Raw genomic sequence first — 23,126 nt, 5'->3', positions numbered from 1 at the left:
TGGAGATGAGAGTTTGAGGGCTTAACCTTAAATTTTATTCAAATCATTAAAGATAGATTTCAAGTTAAGTAATAGCCCAAGTCAGGTTCCAAACCCAGTTATTGTTGTTTCATTCACTATTCCTCCTAAAAAATATTTTCGCAAAGATAACTTAAACAGAAAGCCCAAATTAAATGGATGGTAGCCCATAATTTAAATGGATGGTAGCCCATAATTTAAAGGAATGTAGCTCAAAAGAACAAATGCAAAATTTACGATGTTACATAAAATCATCAAAACTGCTAGATGGATGCGGACATCATACGTACATATGTCTTTCGCATGCGGTTATAATTTGTAAAAATGTCGTGTGAGGATCATGTAAGTCATCTAATGAATCAGTGGCATCAGGCTAATGAATCCGTTGCGTGTCAAGTTTTTGTAACAAAAATACAGAAAAAAAAAAAAAAAAAACTGTGTGAACAAAGATATATTGGTTACTAAACAATGACAGTTTTAGTTCTTTTTTGTAGAGCGAAAAAATAAAAATAAACCCCAATGCAAAAAATGTTAATATGATCCTTTAACTGTCCTTTACCCAAAATAGAGAAAACTTCTCTAAATGATATCTTTCTCTACCTCTAATATTTGTTGCAGCAGAAGGCCAATTTTTTTTGTATTACTTTCAAAAATAGATATTGTTAAAAGATTGCAAGATTTTTTCTTTTGTTGCAGGTGTTTCAACATTTATCAACATTTATATATGTCTGTTTGTTACTTGTTGTATATAGATTAAAATATATGTTTTATCGTCGTTATCGTGATCATTTAATGTACAGATGATTTGATAAGGTAATGGGAAAGAAAGGGGGTTGGATTTCTGCATGGAAGAAAGCTTTTGTATCATCTAGCAATAATGATTCCAAAGATAAGAAAGAAAAGGTGCATTGTTATATGAAATAAAAATACTCTGATATGTATATGCATAAAATGAGATAACATATTTTTTGTTGTTGTGATTTGATATCATAGAAACCCCTAAAAACTGCTTCAAAGAAAACATGGTTTGGAAAACAAAAAAATGTTGAATCAGAACCGTCTCAATCTGAAACTGCATTTGCGACCCCTGCACTTCATTCTCCTCCACCTGAACGGGAAGATGACTTGAAGTTTGCAGGACAAGAGGCAGAAACAAGTAAACAAAAAGAGCCGGAGAATGAGCCAAGCAAGCCCATAGAAGAACAGAATGAGCCGAATAAGCCTATAAAAGAAGTTGAGAAAAAGAAACCCGTAAAACAAGAGAATGAGCAGAAGAAAGGTGGCTCTAAAATGGCATATGCTACTGCACGGGCTGCAGTAGCAGCAGCAGCTTTGCGACGTTTCTTGGGTAAATCCAAGGAAGAAGTGGCTGCAATTAAGATTCAGACAGCTTTTCGTCGTTATTTGGTAGATGTTCTTTATGTGAACCTTTCTTGAAACATGTTGTTTGTCTCATTGTAAATATGCTAATATAAGGCATATGGTTGTTGGTTTTTTGTTACTTGAAGGCAAGAAGAAAGTTACGGGCTTTGAAAGGGTTTGTGAGGTTAAAAGTGCTGGTTCAAAGCCAGTCGGTCAAACGGCAAGCTGTAACAACCTTAAGATGTATGCAGACTCTGGCCCGTGTACAGTCTCAGGTTCGAGCCAGAAGGATTCGAATGTCGGAAGAGAACCAGGCTTTACAACGACAGCTTATGCAGAAACGTGAGAGAGAGCTTGCTCACATGAAATCCTATGTAAGTTTTCACACCTTACCAAAAAATCTTGAAGACAATGGAATTTTAGTTTGCTTTTTGATGGTCGTGGTTAGTTAGTTTGATTTATAGGTGCCAGTTCGGCATGTTTAAATGGGTGGATCTGGGTTTCAAATATCCAACTGGTCAAAAGGGTATAATCCAAAAATAGCTTGAATAAAAACATATTAAATGTCGCCAAAAGTGTAATTTTACTGCAGGAAATCTCCCAAATCATTTTATTTGCAAGTGTTTGAGTATTGAAATAGTATGCTTTTGTAATCATATGTGACTGGCATTTTTTTACAGAAGCTTTTAAATCACTTGGATAAAAGGTATTTTGGGTAAAACTGATTCGTCGCATAAATCATATGTTTTGTCTTACCCAACCCACCCATTTTGCTAGCTCAAGTTTGAATCTGTTTTTGATAGAACAATGTTTTGAACCGTCCAACCTAGACAAACAACTTATACCCAAGGAAATCTGTTATAACTATTGAGGTTTTTGTGGTCAAATGTCATAGGCATAATGCTTATAGGATAATGTATAATTTAGAAAATGTGCTGCTTTTGTTGAATGATCATAATTTGGGCTCAAATGTTTAATCAGTTGGGTAATGAATGGGATAATACTCGAAGATCAAAAGAGCAAATAGAAGCAAGCATACAAAACAAAGAAGAGGCTACTGCACGAAGAGAACGGGCTCTAGCTTATGCACAAACTCAACAACAAATGTGGAGGAACCAATCAAAGTCTGCAAATCCAACTTTCATGGATCCAAATAATCCACATTGGGGTTGGAGTTGGTTAGACCGATGGATGGCAGCCCGACCATGGGAATCCCAAACGCCAAATGACAACGAACAACAGCCAGTCAAACTGACCCGTTCATCATCTGTTGGTGACATAAGCAAGAGACTAGACCGGTCACCCTCTATGTCATCACCACGATCACCATCTGTATCCAATAGAAGACCAACACCAGCTAGCCCGCGAAGCATAAATGACCATACACCATCCCCAAGAAACCGGAGGCATAGCATTTCTTCAAGTTCTTCATTTCGTGAAGTATCTTCACCTCGTGTGTCATCACCTCGTGTTTCTTCACCACGTGTTTCTTCACCTAAGTCGACTAAAACCAAGTCCATGATACCAACGCCAACCCAAAGCCCAAGTCGTAGTCCTAGTCCTAGCCCTTTAGGGTCAGCTAAGAAAGGGACCACAGAAAAGAAATCTACTACTGGGCCGGCTAAAAAACGCCTGTCTTTATCAGGTGCAGCAGCTGGTACTGCAGCTGCTCGTAGGTTATCTGGGTCGAATAAGGGGGGTTCTGGTTTTCGTTAAGGATGTCCAAAGTGTCATTTACGACTTGTTTAATTGCTCGGTTTTTCAAGCAATATGAGATTAGAATTTACACGTATCCAATGTATATAAGAATTGTGTAATACATAGTTTGTATGATATATGTATTCATTATTTTTTTAACTCAATTAATGGTTTGGGTTGTTCTGTTACTTATGTAAAGTTAACTGTAAACTAACTAATCAATTAGTTAGTACTTACATATTTGCCCGATATAAGTTTGATTCAAATAAAAAAAATATACATAATAGTAGACTATAAAGTTACATGTTTAGTCACATTAAGCGTGTTAAACACAAATGATTTGATATCTTCGTTTACCTTTTAATTCACATATAAAATAGAACAAAATCTTGAAACTAAATATATGTTTGTTGAATGAAATTTTTAATCACATATTAATTAGCATGTAATTTGATAGTTTTCGACATGATCATTTTATTTGCGATGTTAATATATGGATGTAAACTTGATAATATTTTCAGCAATTTAAATGGAAAAACATAAATAAGTAACACAAAAGTCGATATGTCCGAGTGGTTAAGGAGACAGACTTGAAATCTGTTGGGCTCTGCCCGCGCAGGTTCGAACCCTGCTGTCGACGATCATATTAAATTTTATCAAAATATAAATCTTTTATGTATATAAATTAACCCAATAATATTAAGTCATTTGTAAAAGGAGATGAAACTTTTTATATTATCAGATACTGTATATTTTTTTAAACTTTAGCGTCTCTCTCTTCTATAGTTGTAACTTGCAACCTTCGATTTAAAAACTCTACAGTGATTTCATTACTTTTTAATCGTTATGATCATATATGAATTAAGTGATGCACATATACGCGAGATAACTATATCATGTGATAACAAATAACGTACGTCCAATACTCCAATGAGATCGGCATTGCTTTTATCTAATATCATCGTCATCTTCATCAACTTATATAGTTGTTGTCTTATCCTTAATTTGATTAAGAAAACGAAATAGAAAGATGTGTATGATGTCATAAGACACAAGGGCAGCCGCAGGTCATCGAACCTTTTGCTGATAAATGTACCGTAAATCAAAGGAGTGGAAATGATCCGGGTCGAGTAACCCATCAAGTGAACATCGAAGCTACTGTTAGATAGTTGAAAACATCGTTGGTTATTATGTTTATCAGTTTATCAAACATGAATCTAAAAACCTTAAGCCCATCTATATATACGAGAGTAAGTACTTGTTGGAATATGATCACGTAAAATAAACGTATGTCTGAAAAGTATTTAAGCCTACGGGATCACACCTCAACATGAATGTAACTATAATTAATTAATATATTAAATGTAATTTATTAATTAATTAGATCACGAAATAATTAATTTAAATAAGTTAAAGAGTTAATTGTATTTAAATTAATTCAGAGGAGGTTTAAAATGTGAAATATGAAAATTAGAGTTGGGCTCTAAATCCATAAAAGAGGCTGGTTTTTGAGGGGCCTTTTAAGTCTTGATTTAGCTTGATCACCCAATAAATTAAACCCTAATTATTCCTTAGAAGGCTTAATTCAAGAGTTTTCCAATTCCTTCCCACCAGAATTAAATCCTCTTTTCTCTTTAGTGTGTTCGACCAAAAACCTTTCTAAGATTTATTTGCTTTGTGTCGTTCGATACAAAGATATGAATCACATGTATAATTAATGCACTAGTATTAATTATGATTTGGTTTTATTTGATGGCATCAAATAATTTCGGTCAAAAGGATCTCATATTAAGGATATAATAAACAAATGGTTGTTTGGTTCGTGATCAAGTACTAACATACATACATTCCAACGTTGTGTGTGCAATCGTATAGAGGTTTAATTTAAACCTTATTATAAAGGTTTCTTGCTTTATTCTCTCAAATTTAAGGTACACGTTTTCTATCTTGGTTAATTAATTAACTACATAGATTTATCTTCCGTTGCGTGCTTTGTGATTTGATTTGATAATAGTTATATAACCCAATAGTACTCTCCCGTTGCGGCGGTGAGATGGTAGAAGTGATAGGTCATAAAGTGTGATAGTCAAATGTCTTAACCGTACGGGCTCCGTCTTTGGATTTAAAAATTCGCCGAAAGTATATCGAATGACATCTCTAATGAAAGAGCATAAAATTTCAAGATCACCCATATAATTTTTATAATTTATCGACATACGATTTTTGAGATAAAAGATTTTGAATAAATTGGAGAAATAAATGATTTATGGATGAGAGAGAAAAAAAATGATTAGTTAAGATTTGATGAGAGAGAAAGGGTGTTAGGTAAATATAAAATTAATATATGGACATTTTGGGAAAATAAATATTGAAACATAAAATGTAAACATGAGAGATTTGCTTTATAATATAGTATAGATAATTGGGTCGAGCTCAGACGCTGCTACACTAGATTGTCTCATTTTAAATGTCTTATTTTTATTTTGTCTTTTTTTAAACTTTGACTATAAATATCATTTTTTGTGTTATCTATTAGTTAATGAAATATATATATATATATATATATATCAATCAAAAGTATATTTAGACTCAAAACATACATATATTTTATATCAAGTATTATAAAATACAACAAAAATATTTACGATCAAGATTGAAGACAGAAGACTTAACAAGTCAAATTTGATCAATCAAAATGTGACGGAAAAAGTATATCAAAGCGTATTGTAAGGTTATTTCCTCCCCCAGACCTTTATTAGTTAATCATCCCTCCACAAAATCCCAAAGTTTTCAACTTAAACAATGTTGATTAGACTTTTGTGTTCTTCTATACCGGATACATCTTGATGGACAAATGTGAAAGATTGAACATTTGCACATCACCAACAACTTAATCAGTCGGTTCCATTTTTGACAAGATTTCTCTTGCGCAAAAATTGTTTATGCCAACATGACACTTGTATTATTGTAAGGAAAATGATCGACAATTTTTGCTAACAACTTTCACTTTAAATTTCTGATCACAAAAAGACCAAATATAAGGAGCTTTGATTACAAGTATAAACTTCTAAATAGAATAATGTCTTGAAATTGGAGTAAGAAAACAAGAACAAATGTCAATGAGCAAAGACTGCGCAACAACTAGCCAGACTACAAGCCAAATAGATTTGCCTGATTAGTTACATATTTTGGTCCAATAAATTTTCTTCCACTTTTCATAATGTTCCCATTATGTACCATAACGATTTGGGATTAATGGTATTTGATTTGTTGACTAAAACTCATAAGTGGGAAGTTTAATGGCTTCAATATAGCAAGAGACAATTGGGGTATACATGTGTTTTGTCATATTAGGAGAATGTTCACATTATTATAATACGTAGTAATTTGGATGAAATTGTTGGGTTCATGCTTTTTTGCCAAAATTAGCAACTTTAATGAAAATGTGAATGCAATACATGTATGATTGATTATGATAGTTGAGGATGTGCATGACTTGTTTCTACTAAAATTTGCACATTGCAATAAAACTTTGTATCTTAGTAATCTCTATATTAAGTTTAGTAATCTCTATATTAAATTGGGTATATATGATATTTAGAGGGTTTAGGAAGGGCATATATGATATTTGCCATTAAATTTTTTGGTATATGAATAATCTCTTTATTGACTATGAAATAAAAATAATAAATCTTTGAATTTGAAACTAAATGTAAAGTTTTTCAAAGTTATTATGACAAGTATTAAATTTTATTTTTTTTTAATTCACTTTGTCTACGTTTATCTTTATACAATTTTGATGTCTTATAATATCAAACTTCAACTGGTAACATTGTTACCATAAAACACAATAAAATCTTGTTTCACCTACATATAAAATGACATAATTAAATTTGTGAACTAGTGATATAAATACTTTAGTGGTATAGTAAAATATTTGCTGTATAAAAAAATAAATTAACTTATGTGCTTGTTTTCTTTTAGTAACTTAAGCAAAAATCTATTCGATATATAGAAAGATTAAATTTTTATATAACCTTCAAAAAAATGTGTATCTAGTTTTATAATATATGATTATTATTATTAGCCAAGCTATATCTATTCGATAGAAAGATTAAATTTTTATAAATACATAACAATAATTGATCTTGCTTTTGTGAAAGATGTTGGATGGGCACACCCACAACCAATATTGCCAACATGACTTCCTCTTTTCATACCAAATTAACTAGTTGGGTGATATGAAGTCCAGAAAAAGTTCCTTTGTAAAAGAGACCAAAGTCAACAACAATGAGTGCATTAGATAAAGAACAAATATCCAATAGAAAGTAAACATAATTCGTTCGAGTCATATATATATAGTCCAATACACAAAGAAAATTAGAATGTCGATCAGCCTGGTATAACGTGGATGTCTAGGTGCACTATTCCAGCGGTGGGGTAGTAGAGACATACGTACTATTTATTTTGATTATTATCTTACGGTGTATAATAATAACTAGTTATGTACCCAGGCGTTGCCCCAAGAGACATAATATTGCTTTCAGAAAATTTATACAAGCGGGATATACATTCGTTTGTTTTTTATTTAAACGTGTGTCTGAAAATAAAATGTCGTGTAAATATCTTGTCATTTACATGATCAATTCTTTGATGAATAGTTGAAAGAATAAAAAAAGGAATGTTAATCATGTAGCAACAATATGATTAATCGAAAAAAGTGTGACAAAACGGGAGAAAATAATGAAAACGCACTAAAATTATACTATTATATGTGAAATACAAAAAGAAATGGGAAGTACCATGTAAATCATTGTAGAATTTAAAACACAAATAAACGAGGATATCATATTAAATTTGTACAATAAATTATAAGAAGTCAAAATTTAGTTAAAAATATAATGCAAAAATTAAAAGCGTAAAACAAAAAAAAACTCAGGTTTTTTGTTAAATTAGGCGACCGATTGACAATATCAATTTGACACAAAAACTATATACTCCAACGCCCTATAGGAAAATGGACTTGATTTGCAACAGCTTTTGTAACTCTCGTTACACACTAAAATAGCATCTAACGATCACCAACACCCGTTAGAGAAAATGAACTAACTCTTTGTCAGGGAAAAGGACCTGATTTGTAGCCGTTATTATTACTTCCATTAAACATTCAAACCGAACTTAACGGCCATTAGTACTTGTTAGATTTTTCTAGAAATTAATAACGTTAAGGACTATAATTGCAAAGAAAGTTACCAACAAGGATTGATTTTGTTGGAAAAGTGAAACAACACGACCCGATTTAAGAAAACTAAGGATTTTTTTTTTGAAAGATTCGTCGCATGTTTTTATACCTGCGCCGCATTTTTGATCAGTCATGAAATATGTGCCGCATGTTTGAAAACATGCGCCACATTTTTTTCTTAGTAGCTTCCCAAACTTCAAACTTCCAGAAATGGGCCGCATTTTTATACCTAGCAAAATTAAACTCAATTTTGACACTTAACTCAACTTGTAACTTTTCCAAACTCAAATCCAAGCTTCATATCACAACATTATTGAGTTCAAACATAAATTTGACACAATTACAACATAGTTATAACATCCATTTGAACAAACTTACACGTACACACCCAAATGGGTCATTTACCCTATTTTGACGCTTTTTGAGTCAACACAATATGTTTATAACCATAAGACCATACATACTTTGAACTTGCAGAAAGGTACCAAACAAAACTTTACCAAGATTGACCAAAAGAACCAAGGACAACTTTACCAACAAAACAAATGTATCAAGAGCCATGACGAGGTGGGACGACTAGGTTTCTACCAAAATACAATCTTCCGCAAATGGTCATAATATCTTCAACCTACTAGCAACTTCAAGTCCAATACTTCAATCAACTAATCATTAGTTCCTTCTTCCGGAACCACCTATAAAAGGTAAACAACTAAAAAGTAAGTGAATGCTTAGTGAATAAACTTGCATACAAATATATATATATACGAAGGAGGGCAAAAACACAAAAGGCTATCGCATGTAGTCAATGGTATATCATCACTTGCATACTCACTTTTGCGCTAATAAACACATACATAGATCCATGTACGCTAAACAATAATCAAAGAGGTTCTTAGGCCTCATCTCAATACAACTATGAGATTCTTAGGCCTCTTCTCAATACAACTATGGGGTTCTTAGGCCCCGACCTCAAAATTAGGCCCTAACGCCAAATCGATTACCATACACGGAATCCACCATCATATGGTAATCTACCCAGCGCACATATAAGAGTATGCAAATTTACTCACCTCCTCCGTGACTAACAACAATCAAGATTGCCACAACAAGTGCAAATCTTTCAACCTAACAAATCAACACAATATGCATATAAGACTTTATTCACAAACTTGGCTAACTCACTTAACCATACTATCAATTCACTAGCATTTCTTTTCTCCCAAACTCATTCTCTTTGAGTTGGCTCAATTCCAAGTCTCATTTAACAAAATTCAATCTTTCAAAATCATCAATCTCAACTATCTATCATTTTGCTAAAATCTCTTTTGTCATCACCATATGGCCATTTTATATTATAGTCCCCAAATTCTCATTTTGGCCATAATGGTCACTGACAAACTCAAATCAACATATTCATGCAACATTATGTTCATATATTAAGATGTAATTTAGAATTTAGGGAAATAGTTACAAAATTATCTTCCAACCCAAAAATCCCCAAATTAGGTGATTACATGAATCCTAATTCTTGAACTAAAATCAAAACTAATTTAGGGTAAGATTTTACCTTAAGGATTCAAGAGCAAACTCAAGGATTTAAATCACACATTCTTCTTTTCCTTTTTCCTTCTTGAAATTTGGCCTCCACACACCCACCTCAAACCCTCACTTTAAAATTCTAGAATGGTGGAAGATTATTATTCTTATTATTATCAAGGAATTATTAAATTGGTGGAATGAAAACTAGAAAATTGAAAGAAGATTATGGAATTGAGAACAATAGAAGTTTATGAAAGATGAAGAAGATGAGTCACAAAAGAAAGAAAGAAAGGAGATGGTTGGCATTCTATTGAGATGCCACGCCTCTTTCACAATTTAGTGGGTATAATACTCGTTATCCGCTAAACTTTCAACTAAATTAACCCCATATCCAAAAATAAAATACTAAGAAATTATTTCAATGTCAAAACTACAAAAAATGTTTAATTTATTTATCTTAAAAATCTTGGGGTGTTACAAAAAGAAATAATGTGAAGGACTATTATTGCAACAAATTTAACGATACGGAGAATATTTGCTAGAAAAGTGAGGCACACGGAAATCGAGCAACGATATTTATATATACTAGTTATGTTACCCAGACGTTGTCCCGGGAGACATAACATTGCTAGCGTTACCTTTATACAAGCAGGAGATTCGTTTGTTGTTTATTCAAATGTGTGTCTTATAATTAAATGTCATGTACAAATATTATGAATAGTTGAAGTCGAAAAATTGAAATCATGTAGAAACTATATGATTAATCAGATAAAAATGTGACAAAACGGGGGGGGGGGGGGGGGAATGAGAACGGACTAAAATTATACTATTATATGTGAAGTACAAAAAGAAATGAAAAGTACCATATAAATCATTGTAGAATTTGTAGTAAGCAAAAGACAAATGAATGTGAATATCATTTTTACTTTGTACAATAAATTGTGAAAAGATAAAAATTAGTTAAAAGTATAAGGTAAAAATAAAAATGTAGAACAAAAAAACAAACTCACGTTTCTTTTGTTAAATGGAGCGATCGATCGACAATATTAACTTAATACAAATACTATATACTCCAACGATCAATAGAGAAAAATGGATCTGATTTACAGCAGCTTTTGTAACACTTGTGAGACACTAAAATAACATTTAATGATCATTAACACTCGTTAGAGAAAAAGATGTAACTCCCCGTTAATGAAAAGAATCTGATTTGTAGTTGATATATTGTTACCTCCGTTAAACACCCAAACATAACTTAATGACCGTTAGTTCTTGTTAGAGTTTTTGAACATTTTTTAACGTTGAGGACTATTGTTGCAACAAATTTAACAATAAATACTATATTTGCTGAAAAGGATGGGAGCACGGAAATCAAGCAACACTATTAATATATATATTAAAAACAAAGGTATGGAAATACGTGTAAAGAATAGTAACAGACCATTTTATTTCTTTGGGCCCATTTCCATTTTTTTAATGGGCTAACTTCATTTTATTTTGGACCCATCTTATATTCTTAATTTTGGGCTTGACAAAATATGTTTTGATCTTTTAAATTGCTTCTAATTTGTTTACAAAGATCACTTATTTTAATTGCATATTATTATTTTTTAAGTTTGTAACATTTTTAATATTATCTCATCTTATTACAAGTGAATTATTACATAGTATATATACAAATAACAGTAGGGTGCATGTTTTAAATATATACACCTAACCATCTCCGAAATTTTTTTTTGCAATACTTATTAGTTTCAATGCTATTTCGGTTGATGTTTTATTATTATGGATTATTTTTGTTTCACTTTTTATTTTCAATGATTTGAGAAGTTAGCTTTAATTATGTTTGTATTTTTATTTTAAAGATTCTACTTTGATACTTATTATCTTTTAGAATTTATATAATATATTAATCTGCAATAAAATTTTACTGTCGATTTTTTCTAATTTATAATTGCTTACTCATTAAAAAATCAATATCAACTCAGGTTTTAAGCTATATAATGTTTCTAAAATCATGTAATAATTTTTACATAGTACGGAACACAATAAATATAATGTCTCTCGGGGCAACGCCCGGGTAACGTATCTCGTTTATATATATGTATAGAATATAAAGAAAAAACAAAATTACCACCACATACATTGCACTTATGTTCGATACAAAGCAAACTGTTTTACTTTTGCTTGCACGTACAACTGTGCTTACTAAATCTTACCAACAATTAACTCGAAAACGAGTTTATCTTTAAAAAACTTTGACTTGATAACTGTTTTACATAATACTACCAAATACTTAAGGATTTCTCAAGGATTTTCGTTTTAAACCAAAAAATACCGTTTTAAAAAGTGTATAGATGTAGACAAGCACAAGCTTACCTTTTAGTAAAAAATCCTCCAACTTACAGAAGAAAATAAGGATGGTACACTTAACCTTATCAAAAGCACGAGTTTTTTTACATTTGATTCAAACCTTGTTTTTCTTTTTATTTCTTTTTTCACTTCAAGATTTTCATTGAAGTATCAATATATTTCTTTATCATCTACAGAAAGGACAAAGAGGGACATATGCATGTTACAAAAACACGGTTTCCGTTTGTGTAACCTGTTGGGTCCCATTCCGTTAGGTTAAGAATCAAATCTATAAAATATGTTTCCACGTTATAACTTATTTAAATTCTTTTCACATGAATAATAAAGCATCTAGGTAGGTAGTTAGCTCAGCAGCCTGCCTACTTGGTTAGTTTTTTTTTTTCCGTTTTTCGTTAGTGCTTTTTGGAGATATTAACTTGCTTTCTTGGGTTTTATATTATTATTTGTAAGTTGATAACGTTTTAGTGTCTCACATTTTAACTAATAAATCTTTTGAAACTTTTTATTTTTACCATTAAAAGTTTTATGTTTGATATTATAACTTATTTAAATTCTTTTCGCGTGAACAGTGAAGCATCCAGACAGGTAGCTAGCAGCCTGCTTACCTGTTTAGTTTTTTTTTTTTTCGTTTTTTGTTAGTGTTGTGTAGATATCAACTTGCTTTCTTGGGTTTTATAATTTTATTTTTAAGTTGATAGCGTTTTAGTGTCTCACACTTTAACTATTAAATCTTTTGAAACTTTTTATTTTTACCATTAAAAGTTTAATGTTTGATAATTCATGGTATTGCGCTTTAGTCTTTTTTGTTTGCATCATGAACGTTTTAAGCTTCTAAATTCTTTTCACGTGAACAGTGAAACATCCAGGCAGGTAGCTGGCTCAGCAGTCTGCCTGCCTGCTTAGGTTATTATTATTATTTTTTTTTTGTTAGCGTGTTGTGTAAATATCAACTTGCTTTCATGGGTTTTATATTATTATTTTTAGGGTGATAACGTTTTAGTGTCTCACACTTTAACTATTAAATCTTTTGAAACTTTTTATTTTTACCATTAAAGTTTTATGTTTGATAATTCATGATATTTTGTTTTGGTATTTTTTGTTTTCACCATGAACATTTTAAGCTTCTAATTTTTATCTTTAAAGATACTTTATTCTTTTTTACTTCGTCATCAAAGTCTTGTATTTAAAGATTTACGTATTGTGTAAGGATATGGTTTTTTTTCTAATGGTAACAATTGATATGTTAAAATGAATGACCCGCATTTAAGTTTATGTCTAATCGTTGTTCTCGACCAACGGTCGGGTATAACCCTAGTTCAATTTAATTCAATTCTTTGCCCCATTTTATACAAAATATTTGGTGTAAAATATTCTATTCATTTTTCTACAATATACACATATATCTAAGATATAACTTTATATTTTCAGAAAAAACTTATATTAATCTATTATTATAAATGTCAGAAGTAAGATTTGAAGCTAGATGCAAATTTGTCAAGGTCAAAGTTTTGAGTATCGATACCAATTAAGTTACATGAAATTTTTAATGGCTATTTTTCAATTTGAACGTTATTCTTCCTTTTTAGAGTAGTTGGTTTTTTGTGAGTTAATTTACAAAGTTTGTCAATCGTTCTTGGGAGCCCATAATTGTAGACGCCTTATGCGACCATGCCACTTGAAACTTTTAAAGACGACCCTGACCAGCCTGTCCGTAACTTCAATACTTCTTATATATGTTTGGCTAGGGGATTGCCAATCGTAAATGAGAATTTGTATGGAAGTTCCGAAAGTTGTATTTATACGAATATACTTTGAGTGCTTTATTTAGTGTGTTTTTTTTCCGAACATATAGTCGGTACGACATTAAAGAAACTTCACTGTATAATGATGAAGTATTGCAAGTATCCTAAACAACGAGATACTGACTAAGGGTCGTTACAAGTATTCAGATGGAAAACCTAAGGTTTGTCATCCCTAAAGATCGACTTAGGGGGTCATCCCTAAAGATCGAATTCAAAATCGTAGGTAAAACCGGGAGTGCCTCTAATCACTAGGTTAAACATCATTGGTGCCTTATTTAGTGTTGGGTATTTTATTTCATTATGTGCATAAGTAAATTTCAAAAGCAATTTTTAACACATAATTTACCAAACAACACCCGAGTATAATATCAAAAACCCGAATTCGTTGGATTACATATAAACGTTTACTACTACTTGTAAGTGCAAACATTAGACTAAAAAGGAGAAACTTTTAGATTACTTTATAGATTTATTTATATTTATGAATGAATAAAGATTCTTTTAAAATGTAAATTATTAAATTAATGTATTAAAAAGTGCTGGTTCGTGCAAATTATAGAGTGTCGGCTGTCGACGCCTTTGTTTATACATGTTTGGACTAAACATAATAACTAATAAGTTAAATCTGTTATTATTTGTCAGTAAAAAAGAAAACTTGTTATTATATAATGACCAGTGAAATATGTTACTCTTAAAACAAAACTAACCCAATTATCCTCCTAATAAAATGATCATGACATTTGTATATATGAATCAATGGATAAAATTAAGAGAGGGAATAAAAGTATTTTAAATATCATGTTTAAGGTTATTAAGATAATTATTAGACTATTTATTAGAAGGATATATATTCTTTTCTGTTTGGATCAAGTGGTTAGCACCCTTGTCTCTGGAGACAGAGGTCATGGGTTCTATCCTTATCTCTTGCAAGGTCGGAGGTCCCTTTTTCATCTTTAAATAGAACCTGGAAACAGCCTCTCTACACCGTCGTGGTAGGGGTAAGGTTGTCTACGTCTTAACATTCCCCTTACACCGTCGAGGTATTAGTTCCCAAAACACGTGGAAGATAACATTGAGCTTTATTTACTTATTATTCTTTTCTCTCTAAACTACTATCTACCAATATATATATATATATATATATATATATAAAAGAAGGTCCCAAGTATACCCTTCTTATTTATTATATAATACAATAAATATATAATTGTAATATGTAAACCTTCAAAATCTCAATGACAAAAATAATGCCCGAGCTTATGAAAAAATTATATATGACACATTCTTCAAATCTCAATAAACCAAATTTCAAAAAGTTTCAATTAATCCACCCTATAAGTTTGAAAAGTGGATTCGAACGTAGGTGGGTCCTTTCAAGGACAAAGCCTTATCAACAAAAGTTTATCTATATATATCATGAGACTTCAAAAATTAAAGTATGATGACTCAATTTTATAATATATAACTACGTATTGAAAAATAAACATTTTCAAACAAAATAAAATAATATACCCATTAACTTTATAAACCATATGAGCAAAGTTAAATTATATTGTTAAGCATTACTAATATATAGCAGATTAAAAAGTATACATTATCTTATGTATCTCAAAATAAGCGTTAGATTTATATTGTTTTTTTAATTTAAGTGGTGTATTTGAGGATATATGCAATTCTAAATATATATATATATATATATGTGGGGGAAGTGAGTATGGGGTTGTCCCTTATCTAAGCTTAGATGGGGAACCCCTCACAATTTGGTTTTTTAATCCATAAATATCATGAGGGCCCCATTATTTGTTTAAAATACAAATATTATTAAAATATTTGTGTGTGAAGGGTTCCCCATCTAAGTTTAGATGGGGGACAACCCCATACTCACTTTTCCCTATATATATATATATATATATAGAGAGAGAGAGAGAGAGAGAGTTGAGTTATTGTAAGAACTAATAAATTGTCGAGAACTGTGAGAACTCGTTATGACCATTAGATTAAAATGATCAAGGGTTAATAAAAAACAATGGCATTTTTATAAATAAATAAATTTATTTAATGAATATAATTACTGAAAGTGCATAAAAGAGATATTCGTAAAAGTAAATTAAGCCGAAATGTACGTTCATGTATCACGGATTTAAATATTTGAAAGTTTCACGCGAAGTTCAAAAACAATTGATAAAAACGCAAGGTCATGGCCTTCCTTGTTTCTTTTTAAATTTAATGGTACATTGATATGTTACTAATATATATATATAAGATTTTGTGATTAAACTTTTTTTAATAATTACAATTATGAAAGCTATAAAATAAATTTCTTATAAAAATGTAAATGATCTTATTCACGTGTGCATAAAAATTTTAACTATAAACTTTTTATTTGGTACACATGTTTTAATTAATACATATGTATAATAATTTTAAAAGCTATAAACTTTTTAAGAGGTACATATGTGAATGATGTTATTCACAAATTTACAATAGCTTTACAGATACATGTGTTTTAACTGGTACACATGTATAGTACACATGTGAATGATCATATTCACAAGTGTACAATAATTTTAACTATAAACTTTTTCTTAACTATATAGTACACATGTTTTAACTATTACACATGTATAATAATTTTAAAAAATTTAAACTTTTTAATTAGTACACATGTTTTAACAATATGTGGGTATGTGATTTCATTTAACTTGTTAATATATGAATTGTAAAAATATAATAAAATGCTATAGACTATTCACATAATAAACTTTTTTAAAAAAAAAGTTGGTTTCGGCTATTAAAGGAAATGTGTCCATAACTAAATCATGATGCTAATATATAAATTAAATAAATTTTGATGATGCTCATATCATACGTACCATAAAAAGAGAAAATGGTCACTTAAATGTTGATAACTAACCGCATGAGACATTTATGGTCTATTTAGTTTTAAATTTTTATTAATTAAAACAAAAATTTTATAAAATACAAATCTACCCTTTTAAATAAAAATTCTCATAGTTCTTGACAAATGTATGGTTCTCATTTTATCTTTTTAATATATATATATATATATATATTTCTTACTGAAAGTCATAGGCTCATAGCAATGGCCATATGGCCCGGGATTTCACTTGCTCCCCGACTTGTTGGATCATTTCCAAGACAATTGAAAACATATTTTATAGGGGAATTTCGTACGTTTTTCCCCCTTAAACGTCAACATAATAGTATTTATCCTGAACTCATTATCTTTTTCCATTTGAACATTCTAAACTCACAATCTTTTATATATTCATTCATTACAAACTACAAACATGTTAACCCTATTCGACTCATAATATCTCATTCATAAAATCAAAATATAAGGCACTTGCCAACCTGTCAGATGTTGGTGATATGCAAAAAAACGAACAAATAACCGAATAATAATAAACCTCTAAAAATGTGTAATTACCTTCAGATTTAATATATTTGATTGTTCACCTCAAATATTCAATCGGGTTCAATAAAAGATTGAAAATGTTTTTAATATGTGTGTATATTGAGACAGAGAACCATAAGAAGAATAATGACCAGCAAAATAATATGTTGAGAGTATGAAGTGTGGGCTTATTAATTGCCTTTTTAGGCAGTTATTTTTAGGGTTTTCCAAGTTAAAAAAAAAACACCCATAAGGTTTCAAGAATTAATTTTTCAAGTCATATTTACCATAACACTTTAATGGAATATAAGCTCGACCCCAGTCGGAAGTTCTGCCCTTTAGACCCCGCCTTCAGAGGCGTTGCTTCAGATCCTCGTTCTTTTGGGGCTTAACCCTTCGGTTATAAAAAATTCAAATAGGTGTACACTACGCACATTTAAACCTATATGATGTCTTGTTATGACAACATTAGCCAAACAAGTCAATCTAATTATACTAAAATATTCACCGTCACATTATTTAAAAATTATGTATACGGAACTATATAAACTATTAATTGTGTATCAATTTTTCTAAGTGTTGTTATTATTATTATTATTATTATTATTAAAAGTAACTCATAAGACATAATATCCTTTTTCACATGGTATGTATGGGGAAAGTTGAGATTTTGACAACCTTACCTCTTCTCTTATTAATATTAACTTTTTTAAGTATCATTTTTTTAAACTAAAACTTCTATTTTATGTCTGATAATAATGTAATAGACATCATGTCATAACAAAACTTTCATATTTCGAAATATCTACTTGATCATTATTTATTATAGTAATAATTTGATAGCCGATTGACATGACAAGCAAAACATGACGAATACCAAAAATAGTTATGAACTTATGACGTTTTATACAGTCAAATAAAGTTATAATATATCTAAATTGATATATAAGAAATTATTTAATTACCTACATGGACATTTAAAAAAAAATTACATTGCTATTATATGACATCGTCCATGTAAAAAATGTGAACAATATAATTTGTATGCAATCTCTAATTTTTCGAGGGATTTTTGTTTTTTTGTAAAGTGAGTTTCAATTTAGACGTGTTAGAGTCAATTTTAATCAGAGATTTTCTGAACCTCCAACCTCCTCCTCATGAAAAATTCTTTTGAGATAAGAACCCCAACACTCGAACCTAAGACCTTAAGTAAACTCACCCCCGAACCCACATAATTGATTTAGAAGATACCCAGTTATAATACTCTCTTTTGGCGGGATTTGTAACTTTATAACATTATTATTGCTGTACGCGCTGTTTAGTTGTGTTAATGGATGTTTTATTTTATCCATATATTTTTAGTCAAGACTTTGTGATATAATGACAAGTAGATTAGTTATACAAAGTCAATAATTTGACAAAAACTAACCAAAAATAAAGAATTTAACTATATTGATCTAACCACATGATAGGTAGGGGTGAGTATAGGTTGTTTTGGCCCAAAATGGAAAAGTTTGTATCCTGTTTTTGTTCATTGGTTTTGGTTTCTTGTTCAATTTTGTTTTTTATAACACTTTTAATTGATTATGTTATCAATAAAACATTCAATGTTAAGCACAATATGATTAAAAAAAAAAAAATCTAAGATAATTTTTTAATTAATTTTATCTTTTAAAGATTGAAACTGGTAAAATATTTTGTAAGGCGAGTTGAACTTGTCATACATTGTCATTTATAAATATAACTGATTTTATTTTATACGATAAAAATGAAAAAACTTCCCAAATATCTTATCATAATTACTAAGCATAAATAATAGATATAATTATAAGATGATATATATATATATATATATCGATAAATTGAAAAATATGTGTTTTTGGTTCGGTTCAGTTAGTTTTTCGGCAATATCAAACAAAAAAGGGATAAGTATCCTGGAATGTAACAAACTTTGGACGAATGTCTATAGTAGGAAATAACTAAAGTTTTGTGTATTGTATGTAAACAACTTTATAAAATGTTTATTGTATGTAAGAAAACATACGTGACAACAATATAGAAGTGCCACTTGTCTGATTTTAATTGGTTGAATACATTTTGTTACATACAATAAACATTATTTTCGAGTTGTTTACATATAATACACACAACTTTAGTTATTTCCTATTATAGACATTCGTTCAAAGTTTGTTACATTACAAGATACTTATCCCAACAAAAAAAAATTCAGTTTATAGAAAACCAAAATTAATTAGATCAGTTTGATTTGAAATGTTTTCTTTCTACCTGAATTTTTCGATCTGACTCGGTTTTTGAATTATCACTTCGGTTTTTCCAACCCTTAATCATATATCACTCTTAATGGTAATGGTAGGTCATCTATATAAGCTATAGTTCAACAATGACTTCAAAACATTTACTTTGCGTCCCTTTTGTTTTAGCACAAGTCAAAGACATATATACTTAAAATTGTTATTTTAATCTATATATTGATGTTAACATACTTATATTTAGAAAACAAAGAATTTACTGAATATCTAAAACAAGATCTAATGATCTTTATTTTTTTTTTTTAAAGGTGTGCATCATTTGCTCACAACAAATGATCTACCTTACGTTATTTTAACCAGGTCCGCGCTAGAAAACTTCATCATCCTCAATACCTAATAGGAGGAGAAATTTCCAACTAAACCGCCTGAAGGTACGACATTTAATTGGGATAAAACCATACGTGCCCCCTCTGCAGGACTCAAACTTGCTTCACAAGAAGACTTTATTATGAAATATGCTCAAATGTCTTTCCTATATTTCGAACTCGAAACCTCTAGCATATAAAGCTAGTGCTCAACCACTGAGCTATAATGTGAAGTATGAAAAATCTTTAATTGATACGCAAAATTTATTTAAGCAGCGCATGTCTTTAGTTTTTTGTATTTAAAATTATTAAAATTATATTTTATTGTATTTATTGTTATCATGGTTTTAGGTAAATTAAAAAAGTATTAAAGTAAAACAAATAACACAATAGGTTTCCATTCACTGAAAATCACCGTGCATCATGAAAATCATTGTGCATCAATTGCTTCGTGAATCTTCATGCATCAATTTAACCATGATCTAAGGGTCAAGATCTTGTCTTATTTGTTTTACTTTAATACCTGTTTTATAATATTCAACCCCTTGTTATCATAGCTTATTATAATATGTACTGGGTGACTGGACTCTCGCTTGGATCTGGTTAAGACAACATAATCTAAATTTTCCATTATGATATTCGATTGCACCCGTCAAAAATAATAATAATAATCCATATGACATGATGTTGAAATTCTAAAACGACATATAAATCATATTGACATTTATATCTTAGAGTCATATCATTAGATATTAATTAATACTAAATTATGAAGATCATATAATTTAATATATTTATTCCCGTTTGTGGGATTATTAGCAACATACATCCTGATTAGGTTTAATAAATTTTCATACACTACATTTGATCTTTAATTTGTTAGGAAAAGTCTTGTGCCACTTGATCATACCAGTTCTCTGTTCTAAACGGGCCGGGTTTTGAGCGATATACCATTAACTCTTGAGTTCATATCCAAATAGACTCAAGATTGCTAAGATTTGCATTATCATCAAAAAATATTATGTTGTCATAAAGATTTTGATGTTGTTGTGGTGATGATAAGACTGGTGGAAGAAGTGGTGGCTGTTGATGTTCCATTTGCTTACGGATTAGAGCTAAGACACTCGATTGTCGACATTGCAAATTGACCATTTCTGCTTTTGCCTTTGCTAATTCGGCTTGGAGGTCACTTACTTGCTTTTGTAGGTGACAAATTGTGCCTGCACAACCATAAACCGGGTCTCGAAGTCTTGCATTTGCTTCGTACACCATACTGCTAACAGCATCTAATCGATGCGATTCAGGAAGTTCCTATATGAAAAAAGACATTTGCATTGTCAACATTGGCGCCATCATTCAAAAAATGAATAAAAGAATCAATATACTTTAATTTCTTATAATGTATGAGAATAACCAAACTTTAGTAATAGTATAGTCTAAATAGACACTTTAGTGGGTCAAACACGTAAAGTAACGATTTAACATTTTAGCTACTTTAAAACTTTAGTTGAACCAGCAACTTGTTCATCTTCGATTTACCCTTATAAAGTAAATCTTTGAAAACCCGTATTCGGTGGAAGAAGAGTTGTCGGAGATTTATCAAACAGAATTTGGCCCCATGTTGATAGCCTTTTGGCGGGAAAATGCAACATAAAAACGAATGTGAACGCCAGAATTAATAATGGGCCATTGTCCATTATTTATCAACCCATTTATGGGCTTTAGTAACGCTATATTCATTTACACATGTAAATGCAAAATTTTTAGGACGTTGGCAATAATTGAACCTAGCATGAGCACCAAAATTGGGCGTGCTAGCCATTTATAAGAGTTACTTTAAAAAACACATTCCCACCTTAAAATATTTTAGAAAATACTTAATGATTTCAAAGTGTGGGCGAAGTAATTAACACATCAAAAACTTCATAAAGAAAAACTATTACAATAACAGCGAAACTTGAACATTAGTATATGAGGAGAAAAAAGACAGTGTTAATTTTGTTTTTCAAATTCGATACTTTGTTTTTTTAATTTTTGAAGAACGTAACTCAAATTCAGAAGGAACCAAAACCTCTTTCTGGTCCTACCAATTTCCCGCCATTATATTACATCACATTTGAAGTAACACATAAAACTTCCATGACCATATAACCATAAACCTTTAATTTAACAAATGAAAGGTTAGGATTGGGTAATCAAACATAAAAAAAAAAAAAAAAAAAAAAAAAAAAAAAAACAATAACTCGTTTAAAAGTGATTCTTGAACATTTCAATGTAGCTCACATTGAGTTACCAATGGAAACAAAAAGTACCCTAGTAAATTTCAGCCACTTTTATGCTTGCATATACTATATTAATTAATGAAAATTTTTTTTCTAACAATGAACTACCAACATATTAAAGAAAAAAAATGTACCTGCAACAATTTAATAATGTTACTTGCTCCAAATACTCTATGTGCAATGGTGAACTTGTGAGGGTCAGTTGGAGGAAAATAAGGTGCCAACATGCATTTTTCGATACACCTGCGTCGCAGTATCTTACAAGCCGCGCAAGGAGTAAGCACCACTCGGTGAGACGGCTGATGAGCTAAAACACTTGTGGGACTAAGTTGAGACGACAATGTCGAATGAGAGTTCGAGTTTTCGGATTCTTCGGTAGGTGTTGAAATAGTCATTGGTGTAGAGAGGGTGGTTTTTAGACAACTTTCCATGTTAATTTTCCTAAAGAGAGAAAAATGTAGGGTCAAAGATATCAAAAAATATAGAAGTGTGGCTTTGTTAATTTTGGCAAAAGAGAGGGTGTAATATATATAGGAGGAAAATGAAAGTGGATTGTGGGTAAGATGACGTCAATGATTGTTCATTGGATGCTGTAGTGACGTCATTTTGCTTAAAACGTTTTTTGTTGTGACCTGTTGCGGCGGGGTTTCAAAGTCAACAAACATGTCCCCACGTTAACAATTACCAAATTAAGGTCGTCAAACCTCGTTACATTTCACACCTTTTCATAAAATTTCATGTTTTTTGGTTTGTAGAT

At 30.5% G+C, this 23,126-nt stretch overlaps 2 protein-coding genes and 1 non-coding gene across 3 annotated transcripts; 2 read left to right on the top strand and 1 right to left on the bottom strand.

Annotated features, from left to right (window-relative positions):
* Nucleotides 1-826: 826 nt before the first annotated feature.
* LOC122586026 (protein IQ-DOMAIN 3-like) lies at nt 827-3,096 on the top strand. The gene is made up of 4 exons (XM_043758142.1): nt 827-921; nt 1,012-1,425; nt 1,527-1,754; nt 2,362-3,096. The coding sequence occupies exons 1-4, from the start codon at nt 835-837 to the stop codon at nt 3,094-3,096; spliced, it is 1,464 nt and encodes a 487-aa protein (XP_043614077.1). The 5' UTR covers nt 827-834.
* A 540-nt stretch (nt 3,097-3,636) lies between these two features.
* TRNAS-UGA lies at nt 3,637-3,718 on the top strand. The gene has a single exon. It is a non-coding gene; the product is annotated as a tRNA-Ser (tRNA).
* A 17,181-nt stretch (nt 3,719-20,899) lies between these two features.
* LOC122585654 (LOB domain-containing protein 1) lies at nt 20,900-22,800 on the bottom strand. The gene is made up of 2 exons (XM_043757783.1): nt 22,504-22,800; nt 20,900-21,398 (listed from the first exon to the last, which is right to left on the bottom strand). The coding sequence occupies exons 1-2, from the start codon at nt 22,798-22,800 to the stop codon at nt 21,054-21,056; spliced, it is 642 nt and encodes a 213-aa protein (XP_043613718.1). The 3' UTR covers nt 20,900-21,053.
* Nucleotides 22,801-23,126: the final 326 nt, after the last annotated feature.

Source organism: Erigeron canadensis, chromosome 1 (assembly GCF_010389155.1).
Source record: "Erigeron canadensis isolate Cc75 chromosome 1, C_canadensis_v1, whole genome shotgun sequence".
Classification (NCBI taxonomy): Eukaryota; Viridiplantae; Streptophyta; class Magnoliopsida; order Asterales; family Asteraceae; genus Erigeron; species Erigeron canadensis.
The sequence above is the reverse complement of the archived record's forward strand: the minus strand, read 5'-3'. Positions and strand labels throughout refer to the sequence as shown.

Excerpts from the sequence above, each read along its gene's own strand:
- LOC122586026 (XM_043758142.1), top strand. The coding sequence starts at position 835 with ATGGGAAAGAAAGGGGGTTGGATTTCTGCATGGAAGAAAGCTTTTGTA. Across the intron at positions 1,426-1,526 it reads CAGCTTTTCGTCGTTATTTG|GCAAGAAGAAAGTTACGGGC; the intron begins GTAGATGTTCTT and ends TGTTACTTGAAG. Across the intron at positions 1,755-2,361 it reads TTGCTCACATGAAATCCTAT|TTGGGTAATGAATGGGATAA; the intron begins GTAAGTTTTCAC and ends ATGTTTAATCAG.
- LOC122585654 (XM_043757783.1), bottom strand. The coding sequence starts at position 22,800 with ATGGAAAGTTGTCTAAAAACCACCCTCTCTACACCAATGACTATTTCA. Across the intron at positions 21,399-22,503 it reads ACATTATTAAATTGTTGCAG|GAACTTCCTGAATCGCATCG; the intron begins GTACATTTTTTT and ends TTTTTCATATAG.